The sequence below is a fragment of the Artemia franciscana genome, chromosome 10 (assembly GCF_032884065.1).
Source record: "Artemia franciscana chromosome 10, ASM3288406v1, whole genome shotgun sequence".
Taxonomy (NCBI): Eukaryota; Metazoa; Arthropoda; class Branchiopoda; order Anostraca; family Artemiidae; genus Artemia; species Artemia franciscana.
The window spans coordinates 17346842-17365666 of NC_088872.1; the positions used below are offsets into that span (position 1 = coordinate 17346842).

General features: G+C 34.5%; 1 protein-coding gene across 2 annotated transcripts; it reads right to left on the minus strand.

Annotated features, from left to right (window-relative positions):
* Window positions 1–2531: 2531 nt before the first annotated feature.
* Window positions 2532–18154, minus strand: LOC136031853 (uncharacterized). Of its 2 annotated transcripts, none has more exons than XM_065711718.1 (4): window positions 18047–18154; window positions 6557–6925; window positions 4044–4209; window positions 2532–2753 (listed from the first exon to the last, which is right to left on the minus strand). In XM_065711718.1, coding segments are annotated over exons 1-4 (669 nt in total). In that variant the 5' UTR covers window positions 18049–18154; the 3' UTR covers window positions 2532–2621. The 2 variants fall into 2 exon arrangements, with proteins under 2 accessions (XP_065567790.1, XP_065567789.1); XM_065711717.1 differs by lacking the exon at window positions 18047–18154 and adding an exon at window positions 15065–15087.
* Window positions 18155–18825: the final 671 nt, after the last annotated feature.

The following is an 18825-nucleotide window of genomic DNA, read 5'->3' on the forward strand; positions in this document are numbered from 1 at the left end:
AAGAAGCAGAATAAAAGTTTTGCAACAAAAATTGTAAAGAAAAAACAAATCTTGCTGACATCGTTTAGAATTTGAATTATCAATTAGGGATTATCCCGTTTGACTAGTACTGTGCGGAAGATTTTTTCGGGGGGTGGGGGATAACAAAATTTTGAATTTGGTAATTTGAATAAGAAGTATCCAGAAATTTTAACAAATTAAGATTTTGGGGTAAGGGGCAATGTTCACCCTGCGTAAGTGTCAGATTCAAGCTCTGGCCACAATAAATTTGATTAATTTGACTTAGTTTAATCCTTCGACCAGGCAGATGCTAACCAATTTCAGTTTAAACTCACACGCATGGAAAAAGCCAATCTTAAATCCAAAACCATTTTATGGAATTGGATGAATAAGCTACAATAAAAGTTTCAACTAAAAATTTGCCCCCTCCCCACGAGGAATATGCAATGTCAATTTGTATTAAACACTCAAAAACGCTCAATGGAACGGCAAAATTTGATTCAGAAATCCGTGCAACTGTTACCATATGCTTTCTATCCCTTTCTGTTATCACTAAAAACTAAGACACACTTCCTTATTCCTGTCTATCTGGTGGACCGAAGACTAGCTTTGGACATTTTTGTTGGGACATAACCAGAGGCACCTCGGGGATTGGCTCCCGCAGAAACCCTGTTTTTTATTTCTGTGCATCTCTCAATCAATTTATTACACAATTTTTTTTCATTTTGTCATTCCCTCTTTCGACATTTTTTGTTGTTTTCTGTACCCAAAAAAGCCCGAGTACGTGCTTGCATGTGTGTTCCGATTTATAGCTTGAAGGTCAAGGAACCTTAGTTTTTACACCCATCATAAACACCCATTAGAGTTATTCTCGCCGGATGACAACTGCAACCAAGAGTCCGGATGGACTTTAAATTGGATTTTGGAGAATAATAAATACTGTTACTTCGTTTTTTTTTTCATTGTTTTCAGCATTAACATATGACATGAAATAAATGACATACTTCATGTTGATTGGCTCTTAACATTTTTTTTGTTGTTCTTTGTTGTTTCTATTATTTTGAGGAGTTTTTATGGCATTTAGTATTAACCAAGTAATATATAGCGATTGCAAATCCTGCCTGTCTGTCGGTTGGTCTGTCTGTCGGTCTGTCTGTCCCGGTTTTGCTAGTTTAGGCACTTCAAGATAAGTTAGGACGATGAAATTTGGCAGGCATATAAGGGACTAGAACAGATTAGATTTTAAATAGTCATTTTCACGATTCGACCATCTGGGGGAGAGTGGGGGGACGGTTAATTCGAAAAAATTAGAAAAAATGAGGTATTTTTAACTTGCAAACGGTTGATCGGATCTTAATGAAATTTGATATTAAGAAGGATATTGTGTCTCAGAGCTTTTAGTCTAAGTCCCGATGGGATCCGGTGACATTGGGGGGAGTTGGAGGGGGAAATCTAAACTCTTGGAGAACGCTTAGAGTGGAGGGATAGAGTGGAGGGTGGCCGCAGGAAATTAAGATAATTTTAAATGAAGTAGGATATTCGTATTTTTGGAATGAGGATAAGGGATTGAGTTCGGATACAGTCGTTGATAAGGTAAAAGAATGGTTGCAGGAGCAAGGAATACAACAGTGGCAGGCTCGGAAGGAGGCCTCAGCGTCTTTGAGTCTATATAGTATGGTGAAGGACAGGTGGGTGGAAGAAGTTTATTCTAACTTGGGGTTGAAAGGGAAAGAAGTAAATGGATTTTGAATTTAAATGGAGGATCGATTGATATTGGTGAAAGAGAGAGGAAATTTAGGGGTTATAGTGCTAACCCAGTCCCTTGTCCGATGTGTGGGGAAGATGATGAAGATATATTTCATTTTTGGGGGGAATTGTAAGGAATTGGCGGATCTGAGAAATTAGTGTTTTTCCTAAGGATTGACAGATAGAAGGTGGGTGGAAGGGACTGTAAGATCACGAGTTGAAATGACATTTAGGAATCTGGCTAATTATGTTGAAGAAGGGCTGATAAATCGTGAAAGATGTATCTCTTTAAAAATAATTTCGTTAAGATTCATATATAAGCACGTTTTTTTTAATTTATTTTTTTCTTATTGTTTTTGTTATGTTTATGTTCTGTTTTTTTTTCTTATGGCCCGACAGCTTTAAGAGCGAACCACAGACTCTTAGAAATAAAATATTATGCTATATATCTACAAATGTTTACTGACAAAGTGTACAGCTGTGTCCCTAGGGTAAATAATAAAAAACTCCATTGTTAAACTAACAAAGATAAAAACAAATAAAAAAATGAATTTAAAAAGAGTTTTATTCGACAGCTTATTATACTTTTTTTGAGCGTTTCTGTGTATACAGGTCTTGAAAAAATCCATCTTCATAGCAGTCATTATGTATATCTTTCATAAAGAGATACGTAAATATGGACAAAAATCCATTTTCATAGCAGCCATAGTTCAAGCATTTACTTTTGTCTTGCACAGACTTTAACCTAGTCACACGTATAAGCTATAAAACACTACAGATAGTAATAGCTTTTAAGAAATTTACTAAAATTAAAAAGTATGAGCATTAATAAATAAAATAAATTAAAGTTTTGTTTGTCACTGTCTAAAGAATCACTATGCTGCAGAGCCTGTACTGGAAGCTGCAGGGTAAACAGATGGGTTGCACAAACACCCGCTGACCCCTGACAAGGGTATACATGGGAGAATATTTGTCACTGTTCTTCCCGCCGTATGAGTCTGTGTAGTCTGAAAATATAGGGTTAATAACTTTAATAACAACCGATAATAGAAGGGCTGTCTGTTAAAGTAAATAAACGTTAAGAAAATAGCTACTGAAGCATAATTTTAGTAAGACAGGGGGGACTTTCTTTGACAGTGAAAATATCAACCAAGAAAATAACCTAAAAATATATAATAACTCTCCAAAGAAAAAAAGACATATCAATAATGGGAAAGAATCTCTAATATGTTAGGCTTATCTATTTTCACTGCTCAACGTGGCGAAACTGACAAAAATGTAGTACTGTCCCGAAGACCTCGTGATTTTGAAACTATGAAAGAATTATCTTAGAAAATCGTAGATTTTACGTATGAGTAGACCTAAGGTGGGCCCAGAGGTTAAAAATGTCCTTGATACATAAATACATTGATCATGACAGATTTTCTTTACGGATGCATATGCCTCGCTCTTAGCTTATTAGGCTTGATGTTTCAGACCAATAGTTTTTTTTTATAAAAAAATAGACTTTAAATATGAGCAACGTAAGTGTAATTTATCTCAACAAGATTCTCATTTTTATGAAGTTAGAGAGCCTTCTTGAATTTCCACCCAGGTTTAAGTTATAACAAAATATTTGACTACTTGCTGACTATCAAGAAATCATGGTGTGGTAAAAAGATGCATAGATGAAACTTCAGGTTTCCCTTTAGAAAGAGAAAATGTTGCTGGTTGTTTAGCTTTTTCACCGAACCTAAGGGCAATTATCAAAAACGACTAGTACACACAAATGCGTTGCAGAAAAAGCGTTTGATTCTAGATGGCATCGTTGCCTGAACTAACGGCTGTATTAGCATGTGAAGGAGAATCAAGTTTGCAGCAAAACAGTCCGACGGCAGGTTTGCTTTGTAGATGACACAAAGGAAGCTGAACTCTGCAAAATTTGTATTCTATTCGGCTATTTATCGCTTAATACTCATTTGCTTAATCTGTTAGGTATTCCGTTGATCCTTGACATTTTCGATAATAAATAGATTTGTTACAAATAAATTTCTCTGTGATAATTTTACGCATATTTTTTATCTTTATCACTGAAATTTCTTGGACGTTAAATTAAACTCAATTACTACTTTTAGTGAAAAGCCATTTAAAAAACAAAAGCTTGCCATGACGAACATATTGTTGGGCCATTTTAGCCCAGTTGGCAATAAATTGTCCCGGGTTTGAAGGAGGTTCTGGGTTCGGCTCCTATCGATTGCCTTTTTTTGTAGCAAATCTATTTATTTCACAACTAATTTTCTTAATTAATATATACTTACGGTAGTTATATGAGTTGAAACGATTGTTCTTTGTAGGAGGAATCTTCCCTCTGCCGGTGCAGGAGCCTTGATACTAGGTTGAATTGGTTCACTCTCTTCGTAATCTCGGTATCCTAGTGCACCGTACTGATTGTAAGCTGGCTGATTTGTGAAAAGTTCAACGGGCCTATAAAGTTATTTTTAAATCAAATGTCTGAAATATTTAATTCATTTATAAAATTGAGAGTGGTTTCTTGACAGCCTTAAATTATTAATATCGCAAAAGATTTAAAAATGTGCTAATGATACAGAAATGTGTAGATTATAAGAGAGAGAAAAATATTTGATGTTGAAAATAATAGGAATGTGTGATGAATAAGTAAAAAAAAAGAGAACTGATTTAAATAAGAAAAATTACAAATTTAAAGGATAGACATATACATTTTTAGAAAAAAGTTTTTTAAATCTAGCTAATTGATGTTTTCTTATTCCTGGATGAGATAATACTTTTTAATGATAAGTCGTAAGTAATTTTTTTCTCACAGAAGCATTGGTAATTTAGTGTAATTAACAAGCATATATTGATGAGAATTCTACGAGAAACATTAGGTGAAAATTTGCCTGTGCACATTTAATGCATAGAATACTATTAGAACTGTGACACAAGGATAGTTTGTTCGATTGTTCTTTAGTAGATGTAAGAGTTAATTTATGAAATTAATACTTGTTCAAGAAAGCTATTTGGGAAAGGATGGTGGAATCTAGACCTTTATAAGGTTCAGAGTTATTACAAAACCTGGTAAAGAATTAGAATTTTAATTATTTGAAAATGATTACTTTTCAGTTTGGAAATGCAGACTTTCTTGGAGTCAAGAAAAACGAAGTGACTCAAATTAGCCAAATTACGAATTTTATTGATGACTATGTACATCTGTTTAAATCTATTACATTAACATTTTCTGTACCTAAAGGGGACACTTTGGGGCTTTGTATTGAATTGCAAGTAAACTTTTTTCCACATACGCATTTGTAATAGGGTACTTTAAACAAATGCATCTCCTTGCACCAAATGCAAACAATTGCACCTTGCTCAGGGGGTTTTGTACCAGAGAAGAAAAGTCATAAAAAATAGTTATAGCCTAGATTCTTTTACAATATTTCTCGTTTTCTTTTTAAATACCTTGTCATCAGATTTGATTTGTTTATGAAAATCGAAGACAAAGAATACACCAAGTTGATTGAGAACATATATATATACTATGTTAAACATACATCTAAGGCAAACAGTTTTGTATATTAATACGTCTATGGTTGAAAATCAACCATATTTACCTTTTACCGTTAGGTGAAGTTATATGAAATTTGGTGCCGCTGCATCTGTTAATTGAATACCTTATTCTTTTTTAATCATGCATTTCTCTGAGCATTTAATAATGTACCTCCAACTTATTTCTCTGGGTTATGTAATGCTTCGTATGTAGCATATGCAGATAACCTTTATGTTATCGGGATAAGTAAAGATTTCTTAGTTTGCAGTTGCATTTTTGAAACATTTTTCGGACTGGTGTTTATTCAAATAGATAAGCGCAAGTACTTTTTTTCTGGTATTCACCCCCTTCACTTTGCATGGTATGGAAATCGCTTTCTATCCCCTCTTTTACACTATTTAGGCGGTTGTGCATCAGTGTTTCCAGTAATTTACGATTGTTTACGATTTTTGTTTTGGTCTTTTCTCATTTCTGATTCCAAGGGAAAGTTTGAGGTTGGTAACTCGATAACTGTTAGGAATAGAGATAGATATGATTATAGAGCTTTATTCAAAATGTTATCAACTTTTTGCCATCATTCAGCTCTATACCTATCTGAGTTTCTCTGTTCAAACAAAATGATCTTTTTTGTTGGCGTATTTGGGGATAATCCCCCTCCATCCGTAAACCATCTAAAGTCTATCCCATCATTTGAGGTTTTTTGAAAACCTATCTGTTTTGGATGGAGTAGTTTAGTTTTTCAAAACACCAGCGGAAAATATAAAGTAAATAAAAATCACCACAATGATCAAACTTGTTCAAGAAATATTGAATTGGAATGGCCAAGAATTGAGTAAACTAAACATTTAATATATGATAACGTTAACTTATGGGATTCTCGACAATCCAACATTTTATTGAAAAGGATATATTTAGTTTTCAATTTGATAATTATAAAAAAAGCTTAAGAAATTGCGTTTTCAATAAAGCAAAAGTAATATAATAGCCTTTAGAAGGCTTAAGGATCGAGGGGGGGCAGTAGCCAAAGTCTTGTTTGTAGTAATTCTGTCCGTTTTAACTTTGACTTGATTATTCATTTGAATTTTTACTGGTTTTAGGATTTGTTAATTCATCTTTATCAGTATCCGTCATTTTCATGTTTTATGTGATTATTTATTAATTTTTGTTGGTTTTGTGTTTCATTTATTCTTTAATGGTAGTTTCTTGCTGATAACCTCTACACCAAATAAAATGGGGCTTTAACATTTGATAATATTTGGTACAAACCTGAAATATTGAACTGCATATGGTTGAGGCATGGCGTGGAGCTCTGCTGGCTCTGCCATAAATGGAGAATTTCTCGCTTGTGGGATGTCATCCCAGAAATATTGTCTCTTCTTTCTGTGGCAAACTGGCAGCGAGGATGACAAAAGCTGAAAACAGGTAGGATGCACTGTTGTAGTAGTATATGCAGTCAGAGAGGAGAGAAGAATTTTCGTGTATCTCTTTAATTCACCTACAGGCACAGGAACCTGTACATGCCCTATTCCAAAGTTGAACAGTTTATGTAGTAGGAATCGCGGCTGCTTCACTGGGAAATACCCTTCGGTTATGACAAGCAATAAAAGTGGAAAGAAAACATAGGCAGAACGTAACCTGAAAAGGGTAATAATTACTCAACTGTGAAATTCACTCAACTATTAAATGAGGGCACACGTGGGAGGTGGGGAGAGGCATGAGAAAGAGAGAGAGAGAGAGAGAGAGAGAGAGAGAGAGAGAGAGAGAGAGAGAGAGAGAGAAGAGTAGGCTACATTTAAATACCAATTTTGAATATTCGAACTGAACAAAGCTGTCCTAATTTGACTTTTTATGGGCAACAACACTTTTGCTATTTAAAACTACAAAGGGGGAGGATTGAGGGCGGGATAGAAAATTTTGACCACTTTTGCATGTATCTGGCGCTCATTAGAGTTTTTACAATGACTTGAAGTCGGACCAATAATTACTCTGTGTCATTTTTGATATTTACTAAGTGAGAAAAACAGCCTTCTAGAACTTTTGTTCTTGGGCTCCTTGCCCCAGTCCCATTCTGGCTTTCAAACAGTTCGTGGTAAAAAATGTGAATAAAGATCAACATGTTTTTAAGAAAACTGAAACTCGAAGAAAAAAAAATTAATAACTGTAAATATAACAAGAGATCTCCTTTTTGGGATGATTTCAAATGTACAAAAGTCTACGAAAATCAAATTTACCGACAAGTTCAACGCGTAATAAACGAAATTTTGTACTTTTCTAATAAATTCGATATGGATTGCATGGTTGTTTGTTGGTTTGTTTCTTTCACCATGGGTGATGATAAAGAAGTAGTCATCATAGACGATCGGGAGAGGGCTCATTCGGAGGGAATTCAGTACTTTACATTTCCAAATAAGCACTAATGTCCGTCGTTTGCGCTGCAAATAAAATATCCTGGCCCGAACAAGGCCATAATATTGTCGTGTGTAAAATTCTGATATTGCCTACACATATATACCTTACAAGTCTTAGACATTACTACTACAAAGTACTGATTTCTGCCATTTGTGGCCCAAAACCTAAATTTCGGACAGAACTGGGCCAAAATGTTATCACGTGAAAATTCTGAGAGAATCCATCGGCTTTGAACTATAGAAAGGATATGTAAATATCCTTCCAGTTTCAAAAGTAATATTGCCGCATAGTCATATTTGGCCCTGAACTCTTGCATAGTTTAAAACAAAACGAAGGGCCATTATATAAAAATGTATATAAAGCACTACTATCAGTTATATAGTTGTTCAGTAGATTCAAATGTCAGTGGGCCTTTTGTGTGCCGAGGGGGAGGGGATTGGCAGCCCAAGCTAAGTAGGTGCCCAAAATTTATGAAGACATAGAATTTAGAGGCCCGTGCCCCTAGTACCCTGAGTACCTGACTGCTAAACTTTCGCAAAGTAAATTGTTACGGCCAAATTTTTCAGCTTTCCATAAGAGGTCCTTCCAATCCATATAAGAAGGGGGTTTAACCTCCTGCATCTCCTCATTTGGAATAGTATGCTTGGATTAAGCTTTAAATTTGGATTCAAAAGGGGGAGATCAGCTTCCCTATTTTTCCAGGATTATTGATAGTGTAAAGTATGTTACTAATAGGCTGCTCATGAGACTCCTAAAGATAAGTACGGAGCACTTTGAAAATTAAAGGGAATGGTTGCCAGTTATTATGTAAATCTATTTTTTGTTGATAACATGTTCATTCATTCATTATTTATTATTGCTTTGCTTGCTTCTATAGTTCGGTGGCTGGCTTTTCTATAGAAACCACATCATATGCTTGCCTGCACAAAGCTTGAAAAAAAGGGGCGCATTTCCCTGGAACAACAATTTTCTAATGAATACTTTTCTAAAATTATTAACATCAGTCCCTGAAAGAAAATTTTGGCAATTCAGGGAGATCTTATAAAATTGAATGAAACATGCTTTTTAGGGGCAATTCTATTTTTATAGCCTGTTAAACTTTAGTATAAAGGCCTGGGGCATTTGGGGATGGAGCTTCACTCAAATTTTCAATACAAAAAATCTTATCAAACAGTTCGTGGTAACGAACTGTAGTAAGGAGCGACCCGGCTCAATAGTAACCAAAACTCTAAAAAATGGAATTTTGATACCAATAGCTATATCAAAAGAATCGCATTTCAATGCTGGTTTTAAATATATAAGTTTCATCAAGTTTAGTCCTACCCATCAAAAGTTACGAGCCTGAGAAAATTTGCGTTATTTTAAAAAATAGGGGGAAACGCCCCCTAAAAGTCATAGAATCTTAACGAAAATCACGCCATCAGATTCAGCGTATCAGAGAACCCTCTTGTAGAAGTTTCGAGCTCCTATCTACAAAAATGTGGAATTTTGCATTTTTTGCCAGAAGGCAGATCACGGATGCGTGTTTATTTGTTTTTTTTTTTTTTTTTTTTTTTTTTTTTTCCCAGGGGTGATCGTATCGACCCAGTTGTCCTAGAATGTTGCAAGAGGGCTCATTCTAACGGAAATGAAAAGTTCTAGTGCCCTTTTTAAGTGACCAAAAAAAATGGAGGGCACCTAGGCCCCCTCCCACGCTAATTATTTTCCCAAAGTCAACGGATCAAAATTCTGAGATAGCCATTTTATTCAACGTAGTCGAAAAACCTTATAACTATGTCTTTGGGGACGACTTACTCCCCCACAGTCCCCGTGGGAGGGGCAACAAGTTACAAACTTTGACCTGTGCTTACATATAGTAATGGTTATTGGGAAGTATACAGGCGTTTTCAGGAGGATTTTTTTGGTTTGGGGGAGGGGTTGAGAAGAGGGGGATATGCTGGGGGAACTTTCCTTCGAGAATTTGTAATGGGAGAAGAAAATTTCCATGAAGGGAGAGCAGGATTTACTAGCATTATTTAAAAAAAAAAAACAATTAAAAAATAAAAGTGAAAAAGCTTTTTCAGCTGGAAGTAAGGAACAGCAATAAAACTTAAAACAAACAGAAATTATTACCCATATGAGGGGCTCACCTCCTTCTAATACCTCGCTCTTTACGCTAAAGTATTTTCGGTAATTTCAACTACTTATTCTACGGCTTTTGTGATTCAGGGGGTCATTCTTAATGAATTGGGATAAAATTTAAGCTTTAGTGTAAAGAGCGAGGTACTGACGATGGGGCGAATCCCCTCATATATGTAATAAAAACATGAGAATACAAAAGTTCTTTACGTAAGCTAATTTATAAGTTACGTAAATCTTTTACCAATAAAAAGATTCGTAAAAAATTAAAAGTTCTAGTTGCCTTTTTAATTAACCAAAAAATCGGAGGGCAACTAGGCTTCGCCCCCCTCTTTTTTTCTCAAAATCATTCGATCAACATTATGAGAAAGCCATTTAGCCCCCCCAAAAAAAATATGCAAATTTCGTTTTGATTATTCCTCTACGGAGAGCCAAAATCAAAACATGCATTGATTCAAAAACGTTCAGAAATTAAATAAAAAAAACGAGTTTTTTTAACTGAAAGTAAGGAGCGACATTAAAACTTAAAACGCACAGAAATTACTTCGTATATGAAAGAGGCTGCTTCCTCATCAACGCCCCGCTCTTTACGCTAAAGTTTTTTACTGTTTTAGAAAGAAGAATTGAGAGAAAGAGTCAAACTTTAGCGTAAAGAGCGGGGCGTTGATGAGGAAGCAGCCTCTTTCATATACGAAGTAATTTCTGTGCGTTTTAAGTTTCAATGTCGCTCCTTACTTTCAGTTAAAAATACTCGTTTTTTTTATTTAATATTATGTTGAACAGTAATTAAATGAAAAACATGTTTTCTGAAAAGCGAACAGAAATTATTCAGTATACAGGGAGGACTGCCGTCTCCTCAACCTGTCACTGCTAACGCGAAATTTTGAGTTTTTTCAACCCAGCGCACGAAGAACGAATGCCCTAATAGAAGAGTAATTCGACAAATGTTCTTCATATTACATCAGAGTCTACTTACTTGCATGCTTAAGACAATGAAAATTTTAGTTTAAATATTTTGAAACGCAATTGGTGACTGAGACACTTACAGTCACCAATGGCTACGTTATTTGTACTCTAAAATGTTTTCAATTAAGTAATGGTCAAACTTTTGCGTAAAGAGTGGGGCGTTAGGGTCGAAGCCATCCTCATATACGAGATAATTTCAGTTTATGTTGAATTTTAATGTTGCTCTTTAATTTTCTTGGAAAAAACATGTTTTTTTTTAATGTTTAGTTTCTTATGAGCATTATTGTTTTTAGGTATTCTCTTCGTAAACTACTTTTTCAGTGTAAATATCATTCTGCCAGTCTCTGAAGGTATTTTGCGGATTATTTTGGTGCACGTGTCTAATTTTGTTTTCGTTTTTGACAAGATTTGCCCATTTTGCTATAGCTTTGTTGTGAGGTTATTCTCAATATATATCAAGTCTTGCACAAATACAGAAAATATAGCTTTTACTTTCAAATGAAAAAGTGCAACCCTAAAACATTAATTAAGAAAAAATATACTATATACTGGAGAAGTGCTGCCTAATCAATTCCTCCAGAGATTTAACTAATGGTTTTCTGTAAAATTTTGGAATTAAACAAGCACATCCAGTTCATAATCTATGGTGGTTATATACCGATTGCCTTTCAAAGCATTTGATCTGAGAACTGTATTTATTTTAATCAAATGCAAATAAATTAGCTCTTTCATTTTAGAAACATTATGAAGCAAATATAAACGTTATATTCCATTACCCTCGAGTAAGAGCATTAATTCTTGAAGCATCAAGATAAAATACTCGATAATTTCCTTTCGTTTTAAATTTTGGCTTTGCTCTCTACTTTCTCCGAAAAAAACTACATTTCTGAATTTTACCAAACCACCCTCCTTCTTTGAAAAGATGTGTGGTAATCTCTTTAGTCGAGTGAATTCTAAAAATCTGTTCAAACAATCATGCTGCCTCGTGTCGTAATCAAATTATGCTAAAGATATTTTATTCCGTAATGGTTATCCTGTTCAACCTATTGAGAATATCACAGATAGAAGATTAAAAAAGGTAAAACAAGAAAATAATAAGCCCATCCCCTTTCTTCCGTTATTATGACAATTGAAAGCAAAACCTTTACCACTTTACCATAATTCTCAAGACTCAGCCATAACCTTGGAAAAATTTTAAAGAAATTTAATTTCTCTGTTTCTTTCAAAAATGAACAGAAGGTTGAACGTTTCTCCAACTCTGGAAAGGTTAAACTCTCTATATGCTGGCTAGTGGTGTCTCGAGAGTCTCGTGTTCTTGTGAAACGACTACACGAACTCCAAATTTCAATAAATAAATTTCTGAGATGTAAAAATACAATAATGATAATGATTCTGTTTTGAACCTAAACATTTCTGATAATCCAGGATGTTTAGTTCTTTTTGATGAGGCAACTTTAATATCCACAGCAAATGCATACCACGATTTTTAGGGGTCAATTAAAAAAACAAAACAAACAAACACATAAATAGAAATCTTGCTTTAAACAGAGATACTGGAGATATTCCCATAAAACCAATTTACAATAGCTTAATAATAAAATATTAAAATTAAAATATTCCTCAGTTTAAATTAAGATCATCCTACCGCACTTTTAATAAAATTTGGGTCAGTGGGCAAGCTAAGTCAATCACTAAGCAGAGATTTCTTGCCCACTTGTAATTGACGAATGGTCTTTCATTTGTTCTGGCTTGGTTTTTTGGTTTGTTTGATTAAGTTTTTCTATTGCTGTGTTTGAGCTTACTTCAAAAGGCTAGTTTCTTCTCCTTTTTTTGAGCACTAAAAACGACTTGCCAGAGGTCCTTGCCGAATTATTTACTTTTGTACTTTTTGCCTCTTTTTTCTCCTATGGCTGATATTACACTCGTTTTCTAGGATATTTAATCATATTGTTTAATCTTTTGTTTATCATATGTTGTTTTTCATCTGCAAGCCCAGTCCAAATATGTTCCTCCAAATCAATATGGGTTGCGGGCTATGGCTATCCGTCCAGATCTACATGAAGAAACCCTCATATTCATTGACATTTTAACAAATTGTTCCTGTGAATTCACCTTTTACGGTATTAGCTCCGCCATAGTTATGCTCTCCAGCCCTCCCTTCAATACCGGATACGAGAGTATATAATGTCAGAAAATGTTTAGTAATACTTGTCAGAAAATGTTTAGTAATACTTTATGAATGATTTATAATAGCGGTTTATTTTGGTTAGACAGCATACATTTTCAGGGACAAATGTCACACAACAGGGGGGTGGGGTGGGTGCGGTTTCTGAATACTTTAAATAATACAAATAGTTTCTCGATACATCTAAATAGATTGACTAAATGAGAACTTTTACTCAACACCACTTTGACCGTATTCACGACAATGTTGCTGTTTCCAGCTCCACATGGCAGAAATATGCTTAATTTTAGTGTCTTCCACTCTATTGAAAATTAAAAAGACACTAGGAATTTGGATTCCCTCGATATTCTATGAGCACCAACCATTCGCGGGAAAAAAAGAGAGAAAAGACAAGCATCTGTGACCCTGCTTCGCCGGAAAATTAAGAAAATCCATGTTTTTACAAATTGCACCGTACAGTCCTTATAAATACTGAATTTGATCATGTAAATTTCATCAGGATCAAACCTTTTTTCGGGTGTTTCTTTCTTTTTCTAGAATTAATTAAACTTTGTCTTACTAGTAAATAGTGATTGGCAATTTAATAATCAATAAAATTTACCTAGGTTGCTATCAAAATATGGATTTCAGTTTAATTTGACGAAGACCACTTGTTAATTACTTTCCTTTACCATGAACGATTTGAGGAATCCTTTTTTAGGATTTAAATTTTCCAATTGCACAAAATTTTCAAAGCGGTACAACACGAACTAAAAAGTAACTGTGAAAGACAGGACAGTGGTAAAAAGAGATGTTAAAGAGATTTAATAAACACTGCCGCATAGTGGAAAGAAAGCATGAGAAGATTCGAGTTTAAAAGAAGAAATGTGCAGCAAAAATATGGAATAACATTTAAAAAGGAAAAAAAATGATTGGAGAACACGCAGAATCCTACGAGGCTCCGATACAAAAATAATTTAAGAACATGAAAAGCTTTGATGAAACTTTATGAATGTATTCTTATAAGTTTAACACAAATATTTCATATTATGGAAATGCTGGGTGAGTCACCTGCATCTTGACAATGCATTTCGAAAAAGTACCGTATAACTTTTAGAGAAAGCAAATATCAGTATAGGGAAAACCTACTTTTATATCAATAAAAACGGGAATTTTCAACATCTTCAGAGCTCTTAGGTAAAGAAATTGAAATTTTCTTTCTGACCCAATATATTTCTTTACATTTTCAGCTTAAAACCCGACTTAAAAAGAAAATCTAGCATTGAAAATTCGCTTGAATCTACCGTCAAAACAAGCTTCGGATGTTGTTACCCTCAGGAGGGTTACAATTATTTTGTGATGTGGATACGAAGAAGATCTGTTTTTCTATTTCCAAATTCTGTGCTACCTTGTGTTTCTTCTGCAAAGACAGTAACACAAACAGATCGAGTGTAAAAGTCATAAAGAGCATTCTAAAAAAGCAAAAATTCTTCGTAGAATATTGTTTACTGAAGACTGCTAGAGCTTCTGGCAATGCATGCGATACACGAAATGCAACATTTGCTGACATTTTTGAAGATGTCTAGTTAAAGTACAGTGGAATCTTGGAAATTACGACAGTATTTGAAAATGATATATTTGAAACTTACATTAGGGGAGGGGGTTCTTGAAAATGTAAAGGAGAGGGCAAGGACTTTCGTTTTTATCTTTTTAAAATGGTGGTAAAAAATTGTAATATCTAAAATCTAGGACGGCAGAAATTTTGTTTTAGTTTTAAAACAAATGTCTGCAGAATTTGGCTTTAAACATAAACAAAAATTGACAGCGTAAATGAAAAACTGATTAAAAAAAACAATCTTTGAAATTGATATTGCAAATAGTTAAATAATGCCTAAATAATCCCCAATTAACTCTTTGATGTAGTAACTACTTTAACGGACAAACATTTGAATCAGTAAAATAAATATCCAAATTGGATCGACCCAAAGGCTTTAAAGAGTTTTTAACCGGCTTGGGTGGCTCCGCAGCGGTGATTCAGACACCACAGTTCAAAAGCTAGACTTAAAATTTCAAGTAGAGTAAGTTTCAGCTGACATACCTAAATCAAATTGACATACCTTGGCATACCTATTTCAAATTGACATGCCTTGGCATTGCCATATTTTAGCTTTCCATCCAGGTTTTCAGTTCTGTAAAGTGAGAGTCTCTATTCTAGAAGCGATTAAATAAATAAAAAACAATTATTTTTAACTGCAAGTAAGGAGCGACATTAAAACTTAAGACGAACAGAAATTATTCCGTATATGAAAGGGTTTATCCCTTCGTCAACGTCCCACTCTTTACGCTAAAGTTTGACTGTTTCTCAAATTTTCTCAGGCTCGTAACTTTTGATGGGTAAGATTAAACTTGATGAAACTTACATATTTAAAATCAGCAAAAAAATTCAATTCATTTGATGTAACTGCTAGTATCAAAATTCTATTTGTTAGAGTTTCGGTTACTATTGAGCTGGGTCGCTCCTTACTACAGTTCGTTACCACGAGCTGTTTGAAAATACACTGCCAGACAAGAAAAGAACGACCTTCAAAGTAATTTTAACATGTGTTACGCATCACGCAACAAATACACTCCAAAGTGCTATAATAGTTAACATAGTGCTATAATAATAACGGGGAGGGGGGGACAGCCTCTTGAAATCATGTTTTACACCATTTTCTTACCCCAGGGATTTTGAAAGCCTTGCACATTTAGGAAAATAGTAGTAAATCAAGGAAAAGGAAAACGAGATTTTTTGGCAATGTATTAAATAAAGAATTAACAGTTTCGTGGCATAATCTTTCCTTTATTTACTAGAATTGGTGTTTAAGCTACCTTTTAGAAAATATACATGTAAAAGACAAGATAAATGGTTTTATAATGCAATGCAGCAGAAACATTGTGTCCCGTCCAATTTTTAAAAGGCAGAATGATGCTATCAATTAGATATAATTGAACTTAGCTGCCAAAAGTATAATGTTATCTCTGGTAATCAACTTACTAGATTACAGCTTTTTAGTGTAATTTGTATTCCATTAAGGAAAATAAAGTTTGCCTTTTAAGTGTAAAATTCTTTATTCCCGATTTTTTCTACGGATCTTGCAGGTAAAACTAAGCAGGGATCCACTTCTTATACTTATATCCTCTCTTATATGCAGAGGATCTCCTTTTATACTTTCTTCTGTGCAAGTAATATTGGAATTATATTGTAACTGAATTAACTACCTTTTGATGGCGTAAGTCTAAGGTTTACAATTTAAAACCTTTTTATTTATACCTCACCATATATTGATTATGATATTCTAATAAAGCATTTATGAGAAACAACTTTTGCAGATAATATCTCTATCTTATCATGCTTATTGTTTATTACACTTTACATAAACCGTAACATCATAGTCGTATAGCTTATGAAAATTTGGGTTGTTTTTTTGTCCTTAATTCTATTTAATTATCCAAAGGGCACCAAGCAACGACGGATTGAGGGAAGGGGCTAGGGGTCTTAGCCCCTCAAAAATGTTTGATCGACTTGTAGAAACGCAACAAAAGTGCATAAAAAACATTTTGATGGTGCGTTATAAAGTTTTTTTTGTGAAGCATCCCCCCCACCGAAAATCTACCCCAAACAAAAATTCTAGAAGATCGGGAGAGTGTTCGTTCGACAGGAAATAAAAAGTTTTAGTGCCCTTAAAAAAATAAAGAAATATATTAGAGGGAAACTTGTCCCCCTCCCACGCCCCTTTCCCCCCAAAAATTATCTGATTAAAATTTAGATATAGCCACTATTTCCAGTATAGGTGGAAGATCCAATAACTATGTCTTTAGGGGTAAAACGATCCCCCACAGCCCGCCCGGAGAATCCTTTAAGTTACGTAATTTGCCCATTGTTTATGTGTAGTATTTATTATTTGGTTGTATACAAGCATTTTTCAAGGGAGGGGGAGATTTTGTGCTTGAGGTGAGTTTCCATAGGGAGAATTTTACTTTGGGAGGGAAATATCCGGGGGACAGATTTTCCAGCGGAGATTTAATTCTGGGAGATTTGATAAAACTCCTATACGAAATTCTTTTTAATTGTCTTACACTCTCCTTGCTAGCTCAATTTTGTATGTGGAGATTTTCTTGAGGAATTATTCAGGGGCTATTTTCCGCGTGTTATGATTTCCGAACAAAATTTCTACGGAAGGGGGCATTTGCAGAGCGATCAAGAAACCGATTAGAAATTAGAGTCTTTTTCAAATGAAAGTATCCTACAGAGAATTTTTCAGGTTTAATCGTCCGCAAGAAAGTTTAAGGGGGGATTTTCAGCGAGGGTGGAACTGTTCTGAGGGAATTTTTACTTTATTTGGGATGGAATCTCCACGAAGGAGTTTCCCTTGAGAGAGGGCTATTTCATGGAAATTGAAACAGATTTTACGGCATAATTTGAAAAAGATCAGGGATTAAACAAAAAAGGATTTTTTTTTTTAATTGAAAGTAAGGAGCAACATTAAAAATTCAAAAAGAATAGAAATTATTCCGTGTATGAAGAGTTTCCCCTCCTCAATACCTTTCTCCTTAAGCTAAAGTTTGATTTTTTGTCCCAATTTTTAAAAAGCGGCAACTGAAAAGCAAGGGCCGTTTAATTAGAATAGGAAGCTTTTTCAATAGTGCTAAAAGCTTTAACGTAAATAGCAAGGTATTGAGAAGGGGGAAACCCTCCATATACTGAATTTTTGTTTTGTTTCGAGTTTGAATGTTGTTCCTTACTTTCAATTAAAGAAAACTTGTTTTTTAGTATTTAATAACAAGAAGACTGAAATCCATTAACAGTCTGTGTAAAGTAAGGTATATTTTATTTTTAATTTTGCTCAAATTATGGAGGTAACATAATTCTGAGTCTATGCATAAGTTGGTGTACCTATATACCCTTAGATTAAGGCAGATAGCATTAATGGTCTAAAATGCTGTTAAAAGTGTCTTTTTTACCATTCAAACTAACAAACAGATTCGTATAAATTACTTTTGTTGCAAAATACTTTGTTTCAGAAACAGGAGTTATATAACAAACCAAAGCTACTTACATTTTAACTCTTCAACCGCAATTCCACTTTTGATTACAAATTTACGTCCGGGACCTTTTATATATAGGCCCTGAGTTATTTTACTTAACTCCGCCCAGACACAATTACTTGCGAGAAATTAACAAATAAAGGAGAGATGCATCTTATGGTAAAATCGTGAGGAGCTTTTTCCCTAGTCAGTAATGCCTTGACTTGACACTCTTTAATTAGAATAAACCTGTAAATTTGGTGGTCATTACCCGTTAAGGCATATCTAAGCAAATGATGCTAATAAATAGAACACATAATTCTAGGGTTTTCCTCAGAGCCACACAGAAACCTATGAAGCAAGCGATAAGTCGAATCAAACCTTCAAAGTTAAGTAAAATATTCAAAACAGTGTCGGCCACTAGTAGACCTAGGCATTATAGGCCTATACCAGAGGAATAAGCTTGAATCTACAGAACCACAATTACTTAGACATCAAAAACGGAAAGGTAGAAAGAGTAGTATAATTTGAGCAATTCATGGAGGACGTTTCAACTTTTCTTCATTTTCCGGGAGAGGGGAATAAATCTGTTACTTTTGCGGGAAGGGGGAGAGCTATGGTTGGCGAGAACCCTATCTTCACCCGTGGCGAGAACTGTCCCTTTTGGTGAACATCTTACTAATCTTATCCTTAGCGGAGCTAGGCACCTCTACCCATCTATGATGAGCAGTGTCAAGCCTGCCCTCAGAAATGGTACCTCGGGAGAAATTGTACAGGGGGAAAAATTGAATATAATTTTCTTATAATTCCC